The sequence below is a fragment of the Bufo gargarizans genome, chromosome 1 (genome assembly GCF_014858855.1).
Source record: "Bufo gargarizans isolate SCDJY-AF-19 chromosome 1, ASM1485885v1, whole genome shotgun sequence".
In the NCBI taxonomy this organism is placed as follows: domain Eukaryota; kingdom Metazoa; phylum Chordata; class Amphibia; order Anura; family Bufonidae; genus Bufo; species Bufo gargarizans.
In genome coordinates, this window is record NC_058080.1 from 690,907,843 (window position 1) to 690,928,758 (window position 20,916).

A 20,916-nucleotide genomic window follows, 5' to 3' on the forward strand; every position below is an offset into this window, starting at 1 on the left:
ATGACATATTATTCTGGAAAGTCACTCCCTGGAATGGCAAGAAACTGATTTAATAGTTATTTTTACTAAGGTAAAGCCAAACGCAATTTTCCATTATGAAAGGGTGTGAATCACCAGCATAGTGTACACTAGGTGGAACAATTTCCATAAGGTCAATTTTGGTCATGCAAAAATAGAAATCGTGTTCTCCCTGGCTTTCTCCATCGCCATGGCAACTGATGCCAATGATCCATATATACCATAGTATTACTGCAACTCAGGTTTCCCACTGGTAACCGCTTTGTACATTATGCTCTTTGTGCACTAAGTCTATTTTATGCCGTGCTGCAAGCATTTTACGTGAAACATCCGGTATTGTATGCGCATTAACATGGTGGTTATGTGTGACCGTCAGCAAGCTACAATGCAAGTATAGCATCCAGCCAAGATTGCTACACTACAGATATATCCTACCTCCTAAATTACTGCACTGCAAGTATAGGCTCCAGTAACAACTGCTACACAGCAGATATACCCCCCCCCCCCCCCCCCCCCCAAGATTGCTCCACTACAGATATATGGGGAAATTATGTGCTACACTACAGATATATGGGGCAATTATGTGCTACACTACAGATATGGGGACAATTATGTGCTACACTACAGATATGGGGACAATTATGATTGCTACACTACAAGTATAGGATTGCTACACTACAAGTATAGGATTGCTACACTACAGATATGGGGACAATTATGTGCTACACTACAGATATGGGGACAATTATGATTGCTACACTACAAGTATAGGATTGCTACACTACAAGTATAGGACTGCTACACTACAGATATAGGGGGCAATTATGTGCTACACTACAGATATGGGGACAATTATGTGCTACACTACAGATATGGGGACAATTATGTGCTACACTACAAGTATAAGATTGCTACACTACAGATATATGGGGCAGCTATGATTGCTACACTACAAGTATAGGATTGCTACACTACAGATATAGGTTCTAAATAACATGGTTACACTATAGGATCTAGCTAGAGATGAGTGAAGTGTTCAAAAAAATTCACTTTGAAGCAAATTACTGCATTAGTGCATTTCTTTGTAAGTAGTGGGCGCAATAACAGGGAGCGGCGATTGCGCCCATCCCCATCATTGTACCCCTCAGATTCATAGCTGATCACAGCATCTGATAGCAATTACACAGTGTAAAATAAAAACAAAAAAAAAATTACATCATATTTACCTCATCCGTTTGCTCGCGATGGGCCAGCCGCCGCCATCTTGATTTGAAGATCTGGTGTGAAATCTCGCACGGCCCGGGATGACGTCATCACGTCGGCCTGCATGGTGAAGCCATACTTCACTGCACACGGGATTTCGTGCGAGACCTTCACTCAAGATGGCGGCGGCCGGCCCACCGTGAGCAAATGGATGAGGTAAGTATGTTTTTTTACACCTTTTCAGGGAAAAATCGATTCGCTATCATGAAGCACAAGGAAATTCTGCTTCGCGGTGAATCTAATTTTCCTTGAAATTCGGACTTTGTGGACTTCGATTTGCTCAACGATTTTGCTAACGATGTCACACCACTTTCAGTATATACAGTGGACTTGATTTACTAAACCTGTAGATGGTGCAAACTTAGACTGGCCGTCTAGACCTGCACCAGATTAATATCAGTGCCTCACGCAGGATGATAAATGTGGTGCATGGATAGACAATTTTGTGGGGCAACTTTGGTGCTTTGCTTATGACCATTTCCAGTGACACCACACCTCTATTTCAGACTAAACAAAGAAACTTTCTCTAAACCTAGATGCGCCAACTGGCACCACATTGGACTACTTTTTATTGCTATTTACATTACTAAATTCACCCTAGCTCCTCTGCTTTCACTGTGTCATTTTAAATATGTAGTTGGATGCTGGCAATACCTTATGGCTCTGTAGATCGTCGGTTAGTAGGGTGGGGTGGCCCTATAGTGGTATGGTTAGGGCAGTTATGGGGTATTGTATTCTCCTAAGCAATATGGTTCTTGGGAAGTGTTGGCACCAGCCACCATGATTGACAGAAGCAGTATATGTGCCAGTATCAGAGACCAGCCTGAGGATGTTATGATGTTGTGTCACCCACATATCTAAGGCTTGTATGTAGAGTGGGTGGAACTCTGTTCCCACTACACAGGTGATGTGTCAGCAGTTGACAAGAAATGACAGAGGTAGTGGTGAATAAGGTACAGGGCAGAGGACGCCCAAGGCTGTGAAAGCCAGCTCACCTAGAGATCCAAAGATATCCTTGGAGGATAGGGGATTCACAGCTGACACCATCCTCAGGCAAGATGGGGTTGGTGCAATGTCTACTGAGGCCTTGAAGGAAGCAGCTAAAGATGAGTCCAAGATGGAAGCTAAAGGGGAGCCCAAAGGAACTTGCAGAGAGGAGCCTAGAGATTGTGGGTCAGATGTTTCTGAATTGCTTGTAGGCGGAGGAAGGGGCTAACGGCCAGAAGATGAGATATCCTCTATGACTATAAATGGTATCTCTTCTGTGCCGATGAGTGTAAATAGCGGTGTTGTGGCCGAGAGACAGTAAAATTGCTCAAGACATTGGAACTCAAGTTAAAATTGTTTTAATAATGTTAATAGTTGTTACAATGTTTAACTTTTGAACAGGTGGTCATTGTGATTGTCGAGGATGGCAATTGTAAAACTAGGTTTGGGGGGTATGTAAGATTGGCAGAAATCATAACCATCTTACTAAGGTTAAATGTGTTTTTAGTGCTGTGTCACTTTAAATATGCTTTGACATAGTTGGGGAGAGAGGTCGTTGCAGAAGGGCTTGATAGATGAGGGGGAAGTTATGGGGTCTTATGCAATCCTGAGCAAAATGGTGCTAGGGAGTGTTGACCCCAGAAGCCATGGTTGACAGGAACAGTGTAGATGCCTGTCTCAGTGACCAGTGTGGAGATGTTCATGCCTTGTAATGGCATGTCACCCACGTGGGTTGTGGCGGGTATAGAGCATCATTTGGGATGACGAGTCAGGGCAGCATTTGTGATGGTTATCGGTCCCTGAGTGATGTGAGGTTGGAGGAACTTGGGCTGAGTGGAACTGGAATGCTTGGAAGAGCAATAATTGTGGCCATGGATTACGTGGCCTGCTGATAGCCTGCTTCAACGACCTTCACTGTTTGAGCTGAATTGTTTTATGCGGCATACTGATCTGTGACTAAATTCATACACTGTAGTCTTGGGTCACGAAAGCAAAGTGTAAACTGTACTCCATCATTAACCTTTACAAGTCCTCCCTTTGTCTGGTGCCTCTACCATACAAAGGCATCTTAGTAGGATTCAACCTGCAACACAAGTATAGGATCCAGTCTGCTATACAAGTAAAAGACCCAGCATGGTATAGGAGCATAGGATTCTACAAGAACAGTGTCGGACTGGGGTGCTTAGGGCTGTGGCATAGCTATAGGGGTTGCAGCGGTCGCAATGGCCCCTAAATCAGGGCCCCCTCCCCTTGTGAGTGGTGCACTGCCAATTATGTATCACTCTCCTCAGGACGACGATACAGCTAGATGCTGTGGCAGGGCACGGGAACGATGTCTCTCTGCCCCGCTGTTCCCTCTAATAGGCTTCAGGCCTAGTGCCTGTAGCCTATTAGAGGCCGGCACAAATGGCACGATGGTGTAATCATCATCCCGCCGCCTGAGCTGGGCCATGTACAGCTCCAGACACAGGCCGAAAGAGGCCTGCACCACATTGCTGACAGCCGTTTGGAGGTAAGTATTTGAGTTTATTGTGTTTTATTTGGCACCATGCTGTTGGGCCACTATGTGGGGGGTGGGGATGCACTATGGGTGCATTTACTAGGGGTATTAAATAGGACCATTTTGTGCTGGCACATATAAGGGGGTATGTTCTTATACTGGCATATATTATGGGGACATTTTCTCTACCAAGGGCATTAAGAGGGGGTATTTTTGTTCTGGCACACAGAAGGGGGCATTTCTTTTGTACTAGCACACATTTTAAGGGGGCATTTTTTGCACTGGGATGCATTATTAGGGAGTATTTTTTGTACTGTCACACATTATAAGGGGATATTTTCTTGTGTTGGCACACATTATAAGGGGGCATTTTTTTACTGGCACACATTATAAGGAGAATTATTACTACTGGGAGGACTAAGGGGAACACGATTACTAGTATGATCACAGTGGAGTCATTATTCCTATTGGGGGCACTAGTAACAGTGCACTCTGGCAAAGCATTATTACTATTGGTGAGACTTTGGGGAGCACTATTACTGTGGGGGCACCCTGTCACAGTATCAACTTAGACCAATTATTTTTGGGGGACGCTATGTTTATGACACTATTTGCTGGGCGCAGTCATATTTTAGGGCACTGTGTGGCAATAATTATTGAAGAGGGCACTATCTGTGTGATACTAGCATTTTCAGGGGCACTGTTTCTGCAGTATAGTATTGGGAAGCACAGTGGTCACAGTATTGGAGGTGGCAGGACAGGGTGTTGAGAAGGTGTGGAAGATGATGGAAAAGTAAGAAACTAAGATGTCTGTTCGTCAAACTCTGCAGGGACCAGAGATGGCTGAAGGAAATAATCATGGTGGTCTGGTCTGAAAGGAGAAGATGAGGAAAGAAAACTTCTACATCAGAGGAGACATCACTGGATGTACGAGGTATGTGGTGCTGTATTATCCTGTATGTTTTGTAGTGCTGTATGTAATGTTTTCCAAGTATGTCTTTTAAGCTAGGGCTACGCGGCCGCCCTGGTTGCGGACAGGATCGGAGAGTAGTGGTGATCCCATAGAAATGAATGGGATCACCTTATCAGTCGCAAGAAATCCATCAGTTCTGGATTCTTTGCAACTTGCGTGGCGATTCCATTTATTTCTATGGGATCACCGCAATTCTGTGATCCTGGCCGTGACCAGTGTTGCCATGTAGCTGTAGCCTAACAGTAGGGCTGGAGGGAAGGGGTTAGATTAAGAATTTGACATACTGTTTACATTTTTGCCTCAGGCAGCAGAAAAGCAAGGAGCATCCATGCCCCTTGCAACAAAGTACTGAGGGAAGGGGGGCAAAAGCTGACCTCTTGGACCAGGCCTCATTAGCCTTTAGCTACGCCCCTGCCTAGGACTCACCAGTAAAATTAATTCTGGAGGCCACTGTACAGCTACAAATATTACCTGTTTACACAGCGGCAGACAGCTGCAAGGCACTACAAGATCCCCTACTGTATGATGGGGGTCCCTGCAGCGACTTCGAAAAATTGGGTCCCTGGGTAAAGGAGGCTGGCGAGCCTCTGTGCCTACAAGTCATCTCAGCCACCTGATGCATCTATAATAAAGGTACCTTCACATCTGAGCTACCTGATCCGTCAGAGGGACACTTTTAATATTTTTTCCAGGACCACTTTAAGTTCACAGTCCGCCCCTGAACTGCTGGATACGGTAAAGTCTGGTAGTCTGTTCCTCTCCTGGACCAACTGGCCGGCACAGCATAAAATTGGTTGTGCAACTAAATATTGTTGCACGGCCGGCTAAAAAAGGGGACTTTTGACTATTTTTCACCTAAAATAGCCACAAGTCCCTTAGTACATGTGCCCCATTGTTTTCTATGAGCATAGGCTGGCTGCGGTGGTGTATGCTGCCTATCTACATGTAGTGCCCTCAGTCTGCTGTATCATGTGCCACATGTGGAGGGACTAGGGGGTCCGCCTTGCTCAGGGGGGATTCACCTGCTCCTCTGTTGGCCAGTCGGAGCCTGCACATGCATCCCATCACAAAGATATCATTCACGTATAGGATCCAGCCCGCCTACATGTGTCAGACCCAGCAAGACCAGGATGAAGCCCCCAAGCCCTGTGGTCTCATGTCTGTGGGTGTGACTCAGTGGGGGGCAGTGCTTTCCAGGGCTGATGTGCCTGTGTGTACAGTGTCTGCAGCTGCACATCCAGTCTCTGCAGCCTCAGCTCTCCCCCTCCTCTCTGCCTCTCTCCTCCACTGTCTGCTCCTCTCACTCTCTCCCTGTGAGCAGCTGATCATTGTGATCATTCACTCCCTCTCTTTATTGCACTGACAAGCCGGGGGAGGATTTCAGCAACTCAGTCTATTGTCAGGAGGGGAAATTGCAATAAAACAGCAGCAGCAGAAGAAGCAGCAGCAGCCTCTTCCTCTTCCTCCTCCTCCTCCTCCTCCAGCAACAGCCACCTCTTGGAGAAGAAGCTTGGGCTGACACAACCACACCAAGGCTTTGCTTCTTTCTTACCATCATTTTATTATTACACACTGAACTGGGGGGGACAATAAAGCTGCTTTCCCAGGGATTTATTTCATGGGGATGTGTTCAAGGCAAGAGAGGATTCAGAAGGATATTGACATTGTCATTCAAAAGTGCAAGGCGGAAAAGGACTGCCTGTTTTCAGGTGAGTTATTGCATATGGAGAGATGGCAAATACCATGCCCATAGTGCCCTCTTCCTCCATTCAGGTCAAGATGCTTTGCAATTCAGTATAATGACCCCCCCCCCCCCCCTCCATTCATTTACATATAGCAAGAGCTGAGATCTATCTGTCTGTCTGTCTGTCTATATCTATATGCATCCGCTGACAGCTAAAATCTGTTGCCATGGCAGCGGTGCACTTGTTGAAATGGGGTTTCCTTCATGTAGGGTGTCTGTGGGCTGCTATGGAAGCTGCTGGGCTCTAGGAATACAATACTTTCATGTTCTCTGCTTTTATTCTGTCCCCCAGATTTCAGATATTCGGACAATACGTTCACCTTTACCTTCCTAGGAGGCTCCAAAAGGTACTGTCTTATTCCATTTCCTTAATGACATGCCTCATGTTATGCATAGGACTGTGTTGCCATGACACCAGCTCTTCTCAGGTTGCCAGGAAAGGCTGTGACAACAGACGTGTTACATGTAATAACCACTGAAATGTAACGCAGAAGCGGGATCCGCGTCTTACATGGTGTAAAGATTGCATTGTATCTTGCTTCCTGTTACATACGGCACTGGATACCGTCTCCTAGTTATATTATTCCTACTAGCACTAATAGTAGTAGTAATAGCATCTTTGGCTCTTTTTCTGGATCTGAGCTTAGCCCAGATGATAAAACCATGTTGTATGTGACAGAAAATCAAGTTAAAAAGTTGCAGCCTTACAAAGACAACGCCTGACGTAGGCTAGCTTCTCATATGTCTCCGGCCAACTGCGCAGATCCGGCGTCCATACACTGATGGCGCCTGAGCATGCAGCGTTTTTCTGTCCGGCGCTTTTTGACGTCCATCGTCACAACTGATGCACCGGATGTATTTATTTATTTTACGCACTTATATAGCGCTACTATATTCCGCAGCGCTTTATAGACATAAGCAGCCAACTGTCCCCAGTGGGGCTCACAATCTAAGGTCCCTATCAGGATGTCTTTGGAGTGTGGGAGGAAACCGGAGAACACGGAGGAAACCCACGCAAACACGGGGAGAACATACAAACTCCATGCAGATGTTGCCCTTCAAACCTAGGACAACCAGCGCTGCTAGCCACCAGTGCTAACCACTGAGCCACCGTGCTGCCCAGTATGTGTGTGCACGATCCCATAGAAAACGATGGGATCCGTTCTGGCTCAGTTCCCCTCCTGCGTTTTCTGAGAGGCAAATGATAGCCAGATAGCTGGACACGTGTACAGGGGGCGTACAAGGGCAGGTTTGGTATGGGGTGATGGAGCCAACAGGAATCCATGGTGGACAGGCTGTACGGGGAGTGGAACTGAAGAAAGAACAAGTGCATCCAGATCACGCCAGATATGTGGTATGTGGCGCACAAGTCGCCATGCGGTCTGTGGGGCTTATAATATACAGTAAGCACCGTAAGGGTATATTATAGCTACGATAAGGAGAGGTCGCGGCTTTTTCATATGATTGTCATCCGGTTTCTAATTATGCATAATGCCTCTTTTACAGAATTAGGCCTCGTGCACATGATCATGTCCATATTGTGGTCCACAAAATACAGATACCTTCCATTTTTCTCACTCCTGTCAATACAAAGGATTGTTCTTGTCCGTAATATGGACCAGAGTAAGACATCCAGGCGCGTGCGATTTTAGTTTTTTTTCTGGACTCATAGAAATGAATGGGTCCATATGCAACCTGCAAGAAAATGCGGATCAGGCATGGATGTAAAACACGGTCGTGTGCATGAGCCCTTTGCGTTTCAGGTCAACACTTCCTGGATACGACTTTGGGGACCATTACTACTTCTTACCTATTACTCAGCAGAATTGGGGTATTGTGCCCAGAGGATGCTTTTAATGTACAGTATATTTCTCCTTTTATTATAATGAATCATTTTATATATTTACTTGCTATCTCCTCTTTTGTACATTTGAAACTGTACCTTTCTACTATACATGTGTGTGTGTATACCATATATATATATATATATATATATATATATATACACACCGTATATAAAACCTCTGTACAGATGAGCCTTCACAGTGCGATGCCTTTCAGATACAGTACATTAGATCTGACATTAAAGCTTCTACGTGATCACAGATCAGCATTGTGATTTATCCATTTTCTTTGTGAAATATAAGGTATTATGTGGCAATTCCTGCCCTTAAGGCCTCATGCACACAACTGCGTCCATGTTGCGGTCCTCAAACCACGGATCCGGACACCTTCCGTGTGAAATCTGCATTTTTCTCACCCCCATTACTAAAAATGCAGTATGGATAAGAATAGGACAAATTGTGGAACGAACACACGGATGCGGACAGCACGTGGATGACATCTGTTTGTTGTCCGTTTTCTTTGCGGACCCATAGAAATGAATGGGGCCATGTTCAATCCACAAAAAATGGGGATCGGACGCGGATAAAAAAACACAGCATTGGTTTTGTCAGTGACTTATGGGTGGCGTATCAGCTTCTGCAATGCCTTGGAAAGCTAATGTAGTGTCTGTGTTCAATCTGATATTAGTAATGGAACTGAAGATGTATGGTCTGTTCACATTCTATAGGGTCGTCGGAGAAATTCCCACAATTGTCCACTTCAGTAGTAATAATTCAGAGCAACTGGAATTAGTTTATTTATATACCGTATATCAGTAGTAATAAGCCTGTTGCTGTGACTGATTACTACTGATATACCATGACCTGGATGAATGAGAAGCTTCACAGACAATTGTCCAGTTCATATGAATAGGGATTTGCAGAAATCAATGCACCGGTCGCAGAAACAACCGCGTTCAGATGCGCGCAATGGATTTTCATTCACAGAAATCTGAATATACCATTATTGCCAATTATGTGAATTATGCATTTTGGTAAAGCGCCATTGTATTCTACAGCAAACATGTACTAAGCCATGCAGGGAGAGAAGAGTAAGCTCTCATAGGTCTCTCTAGCTTTTGGGCGGCTTAGTAGACACACATCCACCTGCAATAGATTCCCAAACCCAATGTACCTACCTACATAGTGGATGTACCCCTGAGAATGACACCTAGGCTTTGAACAACTCGATCTCCCTCTATTACTTAAAGGGAACCTGTCACCGGGATTTTGGGCATAGAGCTGAGGACATAGGTTGCTAGATGGCCGCTAGAACATCCGCAATACCCGGTCCCCATAGCTCTGTGTGCTTTTATTGTGTAAAAAAAAACAGATTTGATACATATGCAAATTAACCTGAGATGAGTCCCTTATGAAGGAGTCCAGAACCGCCCCGCATCCTTAGAATCTCCTCCTTGCTCCCCGACGTCACAAAGCTAGAGCGTAATCTCGCAATGCGCAGTTCATTCCCTGAGGCTGATGCCAGCACAGGGAAGGAACACTATGCCGACACTGCGCATGCGCTAGCTCCTGCATCGCGAGATTGCGGCGCTCTAGCTTTGTGACGTCGGGGACCAAGGAGGAGATTCGGAGGATGCGGGGCGGTGCTGGGCTCCTTCATGCTGGACTCATCTCAGGGACAGGACTCATCTCAGGTTAATTTGCATATGTATCAAATCAGGTTTTTTACACAATAAAAGCACACAGAGCTATGGGGACTGGATATTGTGGATGTGCTAGCGGCCATCTAGCAACCCATGTCCTCAGCTCTATACACAAAATCCCGGTGACAGGTTCCCTTTAATGCCAACTCTTTGCCATTACCTGGATATAGTAGGAAGTTTACTATGGACAACAGAAAGACATAAGATCCTTTGTCCACTATGGTTGAGCAGTGCCCTTACTGGATATACATATGGTAGCTGAACCCTGTTCTCGCCGGGTAACATAGCCGGGTAAATGAGTCTGCCTGCTCAGTACCACTAGATGAGAACTTCTATAACCAAAGGATTAGGAGGGGGATTTGTGCCTGGGTCGGTCCTCCAAAATGATATAAAATGGTACAGAATACATTATAATATAGTATATGAAATATATATGTATATATATATATACGCACACACATATTACCCTCACTTGAATCTACTTGCTTTATAACAGCTATAAAGTGTTTATGGGGATGGGGTCCCACTAAGATGTAAGAACAGTAGTAACCTCCGCAGATCCCAAGCAACTGCTTTATCTCATGGTATTCCGTTTTTCCACCACTGAGCAGATATGGAACATGAAGCTCCTGGGCCTCAAGGTAAAAGCTGTGACAGAGCCCCAACCTACCATGTGCCATGTATAATACTGGAGAAAGACTTCTATCTCTAGCAATGTCCCTGTCACTGAGGATTGGGATGGTCAAGGAGACTTGCCAGGACTGAAGACATGGTCATAGCCTAGTCTTAGTGATTGATTGGTGTTTAATCTCCAGATCCCTTTAAAGGGATTTTCCAGCCGTTTGGCCTTCTTTAACTAGCCTGGCGATCTTCCGGATTGTAAATTTCCGGTTGGGGTCACATGCGCTACTGCAGCCAACGACTTTAAAGGTGTTTTTCAAGTGTTTTGACTGATGACCTATTCTTTGGATAGGCTATCAGTATCAGATCGGGGGTAGAGGTCTGACACCTGTGTCAGGTGGATGAGGCTGAGCTGCAGTACCAGGCCCAGCCACACGATATGCTGCTGCATCAGGAAAATTATTAAAGGGGCCATGGTCTACCAGTAAGCACTGTGGTCCCTAGCTTTATTGATCGGTGCTGGTCATGGATGTCCGAATCCCACCGATTACACATTAAAGGTTTCTTCTAAGGATAGGCCAACAATATATTTTCCAGGAAAATGCAGACAAATGACATATAGGCATTTTCACTGGCAGAAACCACTTTCAGGTGCTGTTGCCACCATCAGAGAACACTAGGACATCGCATCTTATAGGCGTTGCAGTAAGTAATGATTTTTCTTTCTTTTTTTTTTCTGTGGAATTACTTTTTAAGATGCATAACATTACTGGGTAATATCTAAATAAGCCTAGAGCTAAAATGGAAGCGTGTGTGCTTGCTGATTGTGACTGCGAGCATTGCATAGCGCGGGAGACAATATTCTTGCTTTACATTTATTTTGCAAGTGGTGATAATTTTCCACGTCAGGCAGCTCATCTTGATTTGTGTTTATTGCTGTGCATTTACAGAAGATTACATTTGTAGCAACATCTTTGGGCGCTTTATATGCAGAAAAGACTTTTGCGTTCTTTCGAAGCAGGGGCCACCTTTAGGTTGGGTGGTGCCTCCACTTCTTATGTACTAAACGTTGGGGGTGCAAGCTCTGGCTGCCCATGCCATTTAAAACCCATTGATGTCTACTTCAGTAGTGACAGGTCATACTCTCTTAAGGGCTCATGCACACGACAGTATTTTGCGTTCAGTATACTGGACGTTTTTTGAGTTCAGTATGCGGAACATATACTGAACCATTTATTTGAATGGTTCAGCAAAAAATACTGAAGTGTCTCAGTATGCATTCCGTTTCAGTATTTCAGTATTTCTGTGCCGTGAAAAGATAGAACATGTCCTATTATTGTCCGCAAATCACGGTGCTTGGCTCCATTCAAGTCAATGGGTCCGCAAAAAAAACTGAACACATACGGAAATGCATCCGTATGTCTTCCGTATTCATTCAGTTTTTGCTGAACCATCTATTAAAAATGTTATGCCCAGCCCAATTTTTTCTATGTAATTACTGTATACTGTATATGGCATACGGAAAAACGGAATGGAAACGGAAACACAACGGAAACAAAAAAACTGAACAACGGATCCGTTTAAAACGGACCGCAAAACACTGAAAAAGCCATACGGTCGTGTGAAAGAGGCCTAAAGGAGTTGTCCAGGATTTTGATACTGATGGCCTAGGGTAGGCAGTCAATATCCGACCGGTGGGTGGTCTGTCAAATAACGCTGAAGACTGCATGGCTGCTCCCAATGAAGTAGATGGGTGCAGTCAGTGTCGGACTGGGATGCCTACGGCCCACCAGTAAAATTTATTTTGGGGGCCCACTGTACGGATACATTCAAATATTACGTGCTCACACAGCAGCAAGATGCTACCAGAGGATTGAATACTTTGAGAAGGTAGGTCATGGGGATAAGAGGACACTGGCAGCTTTCCTCCATACCTAGAAGTCATCTCAGCTCGGATCGTGTCTAGAATAATAAACTGGGGAGTTTCTTTAATAATCAAATTTTTATATGACCATCGGCTGGTTGAGGTGCTGTACATTGTATATATGTAGTGCAGTAAGTCTGCTGTGTTATGTGCCACTGGTGCAGGGGGTGAGAGACTAGGGGCCCACCTCACTCAGAGGCCCACCGGGGGTTTCACCTGTACCCCTGTGGGCCAGTCCGAGCCTGGGTGCAGTGCTGCAGTTACCAGCTCTGTCCTCAGCACAAAGGATGGCGCTGTGTAGCTTCGGCACTGACTAGGAGCTGAAAAGTTAGAGCTGATTGGTGGAGATCCTGAGGATAGGCCATGAATATCAAAATCCTGGACAATCCCTTGTAATGTGATAGGCACTGCAGTTATCACAGGTAGTGTGCACCAGCTGGACTCCTGGTTCCAGTAAAACCTTGCCACTACCATACATGTGGTATGAGGCATGACATTTTGTACAAAACCGTGGAATTACCTCTTTTTTATGTCTCTGATCACACATTTGTGCTGATTACCCCCCCCCCCCCCCCCATTTACAAAGAGGAAAAACAAATCGCACATAGTTACATCGGTTGAAAAAAACCACAGGTCCATCAAGTCCAGCCTTTCTCAGCTCAATTATACAATATTAATTCTTAGATTAATTATGACCCTCAATGCCGTTTATTACTAGATAAGCATCTAGCCCTTTTCTAAATGTTGACATAGTAACTACCTCTTGGGGCAAGGTTTTCTATAGTGTCACTCCTCTAACTGTAAAGAATCCTTTCCTGTCCTTCATATCTAAATCGCCTTTCCTCCACATGTAATGAACGTTCCCTGGTCTTTTGTGAAGTCATTTGAATGAAGAAATCCTGTGCCCGATCTTTGTATTGACCTCAGATGGATTTCTACATGTAAAAGATATCACCTCTAAGTCGTTTTTTTCTAAGCTGGACAACCCTAATTTTTTTACGCCTCTCATTATATCTTCCATCTCATTTAATAATCTGTCCACCCCTCTGAACCCTTTCTAGCTCTGTTATATACTTTATAGTATGTGGAGCCCAAAACTGAAGCCAATATTCCAGATGTGGAAATTTATAGAGGGGTAATATCACACTGGAATCACAGGTTTTATCTCTTTTTATATACCCTAAAATCGTATTTGCTTTAGCAGCTGCTGCCTGACATTGAGTACTGCTGCTTAGCTGACTTGTAACCAGAATACCCAAGTCACTTTCTTGTGTTGTTCCCAGTTTTATTCCACTTATTGTGCATGCAGCCATATGATTTCTGTGACCGAGGTGCATTACGTTACATTTATCAACATTACAGTTCATCCGCTGCGTTCTTGCCTGCGCTGCCAGCATCTAGGTCTTTCTGTAATATCTCACAATCAAGCTGAATTTTAAGCATCCTACACAGATTTGTGCCACCTCTTCATAGAAACCCAGCATGTTGGTTAGGCATGACCTGCGTTGCATGAATCCATGCTGGTTATTAGTTATTAGTTTTTTCACCACTACATACTTTTGCAGCTCATCTCTTAGAATACCTTGAAATGTATTACACGGCACAGATGTCAGACATACCGGTCTGTAGTTGCATGCTTCCACCATTTTACCTTTCTTGAATAGTCTGAGTTGTCAGGTTTGCCACGGATTTTAGCTCTGATTTAAGGCTCATTATTAGAATAAGCATTTTCTATCAGAGTGGCGGCCACGTGCGGTCAGAAAATTACCGTACGCACACGGGTTGGTATCCGTGTTTTGCGGATCCGCAATTTGCAGACCACAAAACACATACGGCCGTCTGAATGAGCCCTCAATCAGTATTAAATCTGATGGCAATCCCATTTATGTGAATGGCTTACATGCTGTGGAAAACTTGGGTAAAACATCCATAGTGGAAATAGGTAAGGCCGGGTTCACATCTGCGTTGTGAACTCCAGCACTCTGATCTGGTCACTATATCCAGCAATATATGCCGGCTTTAGGCCAGACAAAAAATACTAAACACAGCATTTTTGGGCCGTCTGAAAGCCGGCATTGATGCCAGAGAGTGGCTGGATACTATTACAGTGAATGGGGATCTAGTGGTGCACGGTGGTTTCTGGCTTGAACTCCGGCAGTCTGTTCCTCTGCTGGAAAAGGTTGCCGGATTTCACCTGCTACTTATTTTCATGGATTCTGCATGGTTCAGCTAAACATTAGCTCCTTAAATGATGTGGATAATCCTTGATTAGATCCACATTTGTAACATAAATCTAAGCGCAGGTCTCAGATTTGTGCTGGTGGATTTCCTTGAAAATACGTGTCGGCTTAATGGGGTTGTCCCACTACTACAACTTACTCTCTATCCTGTGTCTGATTGGTGAAGGTCTGACCGCTGGTCCCTCACCGAGCACTAGAATAGGGGACAAGTGTTCCCCCTTTGAATTGAAGAGTGGACAATCATGTGTGTCTGCTGCTCCATTCAGCTCTATGGGACTGCCAGTGATCGGCGAGTACAAGCGATTGGCTATTTCCGGCAGCCCTATAGAGCTGAATGCAGCTCCGGATGCCTGCGTATCCTCCACCCAATTCCAATAAGGGAAGACAGGCCAGTAGGACACCATTATACTGATCGGTGGGGGAAACCCCCACCGATCAGACCCTTATGGAGACAACCCCTTTAAATCCAACACGTCTGAACATACTCTTAGGAAATGTTTCCCTGCTGATGTACTTAGCCAATATAAAGGCAGGCACAAATTGCCGCAGAAACTTTCTGCACTCGTCTTCGTGTTACACCATCGCTTAGAGTAATGAGGCTTTAAAGTGACAGGCATTTGACTGAACCTCAGCGAGGTCTCTGAAAGATGAAGCGTGAAGACGTGTTAAATGCTGTCATTAAGCCGTATATAATCTGCGAAGTGAAAGCGTTTTACTTGTTTTTCTCCTACTTGTCTTTCACTATTAATTTTAGCATTGTAAAGCGTTTACTGGAAGCGCGGACTGGAATTTATGACGTCATTGGGGAAGCACGGCTTTGTGATGCTGCAATGTGCGTCTGGTGTGTGACCGGCCCTGGAAGTGCTCCATGGTATTGGCAATGCTCCATACCGGCCTATTTACGGAGATTCAGCACCCTGCCTAAGCTGCATCCAAGGCATCGCACTCAGAACAGCTCTCTACGGCTAGATATCTGGCCTGGCTGTATTCCTTTGTCAAATCCCAAGGTTTGTTAACCCATAGAGAACCTTGTGATTTTCCTTTTTTTTTTTTTTTTTTTTGCGTGTTCGTTTTTCACTCCCCGCCTTCCCAGATTTATAACTTTTTTATTTTTCCATTCACATAGCCTTATGAGGGCTTATTTTTTGTTGTACTTTCTAATTACACCATTTACGGTTGCATACAATGTAGTGGGAAGCAGGAATAAAATTCCAAATGGGGTGGAATTGAAAAAAAAATATAAAAATTCACTATGCGGGAAAAATTTACCTGTTACCTCAATTGACACTGCTGCCCCCTGTAGACAAGTGGGGAACTATATATCAATCTGCTCAGCTCCTCCTGCTCTATAACACGGTGCTTTCAGATTGCATTGCATCAATGTTCCTCACCTCCGGTCCTCAGGACCCACCTGCCGTTCAAGTTTTCAGGATTTCTTTAGTATTCAGCAGGTGATAGAGTTAGTGTCAGTGCACCAGGACTTACCACAGGTATTCATTCTACGAGATATTCTCAAATCATGACCGGCAGGTGGGCCGTGAGGACTGGAGTAACGCTGGGTTCACACCTGAGCGTTTTACAGCGCGTTCCTACGCGCTGTAAAACGCACAACAGGCAAGAACCAATGATTCCCTATGGGAAGGGTTCACACCTGGGCGTTTTACAGCGCGTACGATCGCGCTGTAAAACGCCCGACGCTCAAACAAGTACAGGAGCTTTTTTTGGCGCGTTTGACGCGCGTTTGGGCCATAGACTCTTTGGACAACACTGCTGTCAATCACCCAAACGCGCGTTCACTATTAAAAAAACCGCGCATAAAACGCGCGACAAAAACGCGCATAGAAACGCGCGTTTGACAAACGCCTAGGTGTGAACCCAGCGTTAGGGAACACTGCATTGCGTTTTGTGGTGACAGGTCCTCTTTAAAGACATACTTGAAAAATATGAAATACAGGTCTACAAAACATACAGGGTAAGGCTACTTTCACACTTGCGGCAGAGTGATCCAGCAAGCAGTTCCGTCCGGCAAAACGTTTGCCAACTAATGGCATTAGTAAGACTGATCAGGATCCTGATCAGTCTTAAAAATGCCTGATCAGTCAGAAAAATGCATTGAAATGCCGTATCCGTCTTTCCGTTGTCATCGGCAAAACGGATCCAACATAAAAAAATTTCACCTTTCTTTTTGGTCTGCGCATGCGCAGACCGGAAGCACGGATCCGGCATTCCGGTATTTTGAATGCTGGATCCGGCACTAATACATTCCTATGGAAAATCAGGCATTCAGGTAAGTCTTCAGTTTCTTTCGCGGGAGATAAAACCGTAGCATGCCTGATCAGTCAAAATGATGGAACTAAAGACAACCTTATGCATCCTGAACGGAATGCTCTCCATTCAGAATGCATGGGGAGAAAACTGATCAGTTATTCTCCGGCATTGAGGCCTTTTGACGGAAGTCAGTGCGGGAAAAGAAAACGCTGGTGTGAAAGTAACCTAATACCGCACCACATACCTCTTACATCCTGTGTTGTCTGCTGTGAAGTACATAGATGTTGTCTTTCCTCATCTTCTCCATTTGGACCAGACCGCCATGATGATTTCTTCCAGCCGTATCTCATCTCTGCAGTGTTTGACAAACAGATATCTTAGTTTCCTACTATTCCATCGTCCTCCCACCTTCTGAACACCTCATCCTGCCACCCCCAATACTGTGCCTACTGTGCTCCCCAATACTATACTGTAGATACTAGTACCACACAGATAGTGCCCCCTTCAATAATTATTGCCACACAGACCCCTAAAAAATAACTGTGCCCATCAAATCATGCCCCTGACACTAATAGTGCCATAAACATAGAGTCCCCAAAAAATAATTGTGCCAGGGTGCCATCCAATAGTACTAATTCACCTTACAATGTGTGGCAGTCGAAAAAAATGCCCCCTAATGTGTGCCAGTACAAAAATAACCCATTATAATGTGTGCCAGTACAAAAATACCCCCATTATAATGTGTGCCAGTAAAAAAATTCCCCTTTGTCCCTTTTTAGTGCTCCCAGTAGAATCAATGTCCCCATAGTGCCTCACCCCCCGGTTCTAATAATGACCTCCCCATGCGGCTGTCAGGATGCAGGGCACAGGCCTCTTCCGGGCGGTGTCCTGAGCTGTTTGCTGCCCGGCTCAGACGGCAAGATGATGATGATATCATCTCACCACCTGCGCCAGCCTCTGATAGGCTACCGGCACTAGGAAACTGGGGGCAGGGAGACATTGTCCCTATGCCCAGACACATTCTGATAAAGATATATTAACTCTGCTGTCACATGTCACCATAATGTAAGTTTCCGTCCGTCCCTCTACAGTCACTGTATCTCTGTCACTCACCTGTCTGTCACTGGTTTAGCTCGGGCTCAGGTATTAACCATCAGCACATCCTGCATTACATCCATTCCTCATCCAGTGTTATATCATGTCCAAGCGATCGCTGGGTTACATTGCTGGTAACCAAAAGTGTAAAAATCATTACGGGAAAGGCACAACGATATTGAAATGACATAGTTTGCCCCTTTAAATTTTATTTAAAGGGGTTTTCTGGGAGTTTGATATTTAGGGCTTATCCTCACAGTAGGTCATAAATATCTGATTGGTGGGGGTGCGGGAGTTGGATCCCCGCCAATCAGCTGTTTGAAGAAGCCACACTGCTCCCATGATCGTTGCGACCTCACGTTCAGTGGTTACGTTTCTTCCCTGCAGCTCAGTCCCATTCAAGTGTATAGGCCTGTCCTGCAATACCAGACATGGCCACTGTACAATGTAGGGCACTGTGTTTGGTGTGCAGTAGGCACCACACCTCTTCAGACAGCTGATCGGCAATGGCACTGGGTGTTGGACGCACATGGATCAGAGATTGTGAGGATAGGTCTTTAATATCGAACTTCCGGAACACCCCTTTAAGCCAGTAATACTCTGACTCTTAAAGCTCCTTTGGGGGAAAAAAGTTACCTGATTGGTTGTTAGGAGCCAGTCTCCACACATGTCTCCACCAAGCGCAGTGCACAGATTGCACTTTATTTAAAATTGTTCTTGTTCAAGCACTTCCCCCCATCTTGAATTTTTTTTCAATCTGAAAACTTGTGTAATCTGCTTAATTATACTTCCTGTGCATTTCGGGGAGTTTCTGTAGCATATTCTTGTCTACCTTAGAACTGCAAAGTAAATTCCCTGTGACCACTTTTGCTGTTGTAAATACATGTACTCAAATCGCCCAGACAGGATGTGCAGGATCGGCATTCTGAAGGTTTCCGGAAGCAGATCGTCGAGTGTAGAGTCTAACAACGTTTCCAAAACTAATTAGCTACGTATACAATTACTGCAATAGAGGTTTTTTCTCTTAAAGGGATTTTCTCATTTCAGCTAATAGCATTTATAATGTAGGGAAAGTTAATACTTAACAAGGCACTTACTAATGTATTGTTATTGTCCACATTGCTACCTTTGCTGGCTGGATTCATTTTACTAACACATTATACACTGCTTGTTTCCATGGTTACAACCACCCTGCAATCCAGCAGTGGTGGTCGTGCTTACACACTATAGGAAAAAGCGCTGGCTGGGACCGTGGGAGCGCACATAGACTGGTGCTTTTTCCTATAGTGTGTAAGCACGACCACCGCGGCTGAATTACAGGGTGGTCGTAACCATGGAAATGAGCAGTGTATAATGTGATGGAAAAATGAATCCAGCCAGCAAAGGAAGCAATATGAACAATCACTATACATTAGTAAGTGCCTTGTATTAACTTCCTCTAGATAACAAATGCTACTTGCAGAAGTGAGAACCCCTTTAAGACTAAAGATTTATTTCAGAAGGATCCCTCGGATATAAGCTGATCACAGTGTGTCTCACCATGTTATACCATGGTACAGTGGTGGATCCTCAAAGACACAATGAGGTGCGCCACTAATGAGGCCAGGTGAGGCGAGCACCTCAGGCAGCACCAGGTAGGGGCAAGAAGGGGGCAGCGGAAAGGCCATGGTTCACCCCAGTCTAAGGGATTATGCATTCATTATCCTTTGTCCCCACAAGGAAGGATGGACTTTCCCATCGTGAATTTCCGGGTCACACTTAAGAGGTGTGTCCTCAGATTGGCGGTAGCAATGTAGTAGAAACAAATGTCCAGGAGGTCAGCAGAAGTACCAGAGACAAAGTCCCAAGCAAGCCTGTGTCCAAGCCATGGAACCACAGGTGTCAGAAATCTCAGGAGCAAAGAGAGTGGCCATGTGTGAGCAAGCTGAAGTCAAAGCGGTGGAACCACAGATCTCAGCAATCCAAGAGGCAAAGTGATAAACAGGTCCGAGAAAAGTCCAAGGGTGAGATGAGGCAATCAGGAAACAGCCGGGCTCAGGGAGAGACTAGCACTAATAGGATATAATATGGCAAAGTTCACAGACCAGAAAGAGGTTTAAAACCTGGTATGACATCATCTTTGGGCACCAGCTTTGTTGGTAACCTGTGCAGGATTCTGATATGGGATGGAGGTATAGGAGATATAGAAGAGCCAGCACAAATATTTGGATGAGTGACTCTGCTGGTAGCCCCATGATTATCGGTAACATGCAGAGGAGTGCAGCAAGTGTTTAGTTCCCCTGCAGCACCACCAGAGGGGAACGGAAGCGTTACACTATTCCAAGTGAAATCTCTGTGTTACCAATGTACCTATTAGTCCTCCATAGTGAGAGACACTCTTTGTTATTGCTCCCACTCTGCCTAAAAAATGATGAGGGTCCTTAAATGCCTTAATACGTAATTTGAAAATATGTTTTCTAGACCAGACACCTCTTTTAATCAATATGCTGATTCTGAATTCCGGATTCAAAAAAGTCACAGAATAGAGCTTTATGACTTCATGAGTTTATTTGGACAAAAATTTTGACATTTCACATTTTTACACCACTCACTCCAGTTTTCAAATGTGACTGGGAGGCGGACCTGGTTATCCTGTTGAGCTGATTTGCTGATTTAGGTTGGCTGTCTGCTGATTTGTCGATTTAACTTTTTAAAAAGTTGAAAAAATTGCCGCAATCTTACTCCAGTAAAGGGGT

The 20,916-nt window shown here is 44.8% G+C and overlaps 1 protein-coding gene across 2 annotated transcripts in view; it reads left to right on the forward strand.

Annotated features, from left to right (window-relative positions):
• Positions 1–5,988: 5,988 nt before the first annotated feature.
• Positions 5,989–20,916, forward strand: part of PARP8 (poly(ADP-ribose) polymerase family member 8) — a 276,892-nt gene continuing 261,964 nt past the window's right edge. For both annotated transcript variants that reach the window (XM_044276222.1, XM_044276223.1), the window contains exons 1-2: positions 5,989–6,451; positions 6,779–6,833. In XM_044276222.1, the coding sequence (XP_044132157.1) occupies positions 6,361–6,451; positions 6,779–6,833 (146 nt within the window). In that variant the 5' untranslated portion in view covers positions 5,989–6,360. The remainder of the gene's footprint in view (positions 6,452–6,778; positions 6,834–20,916) is intronic.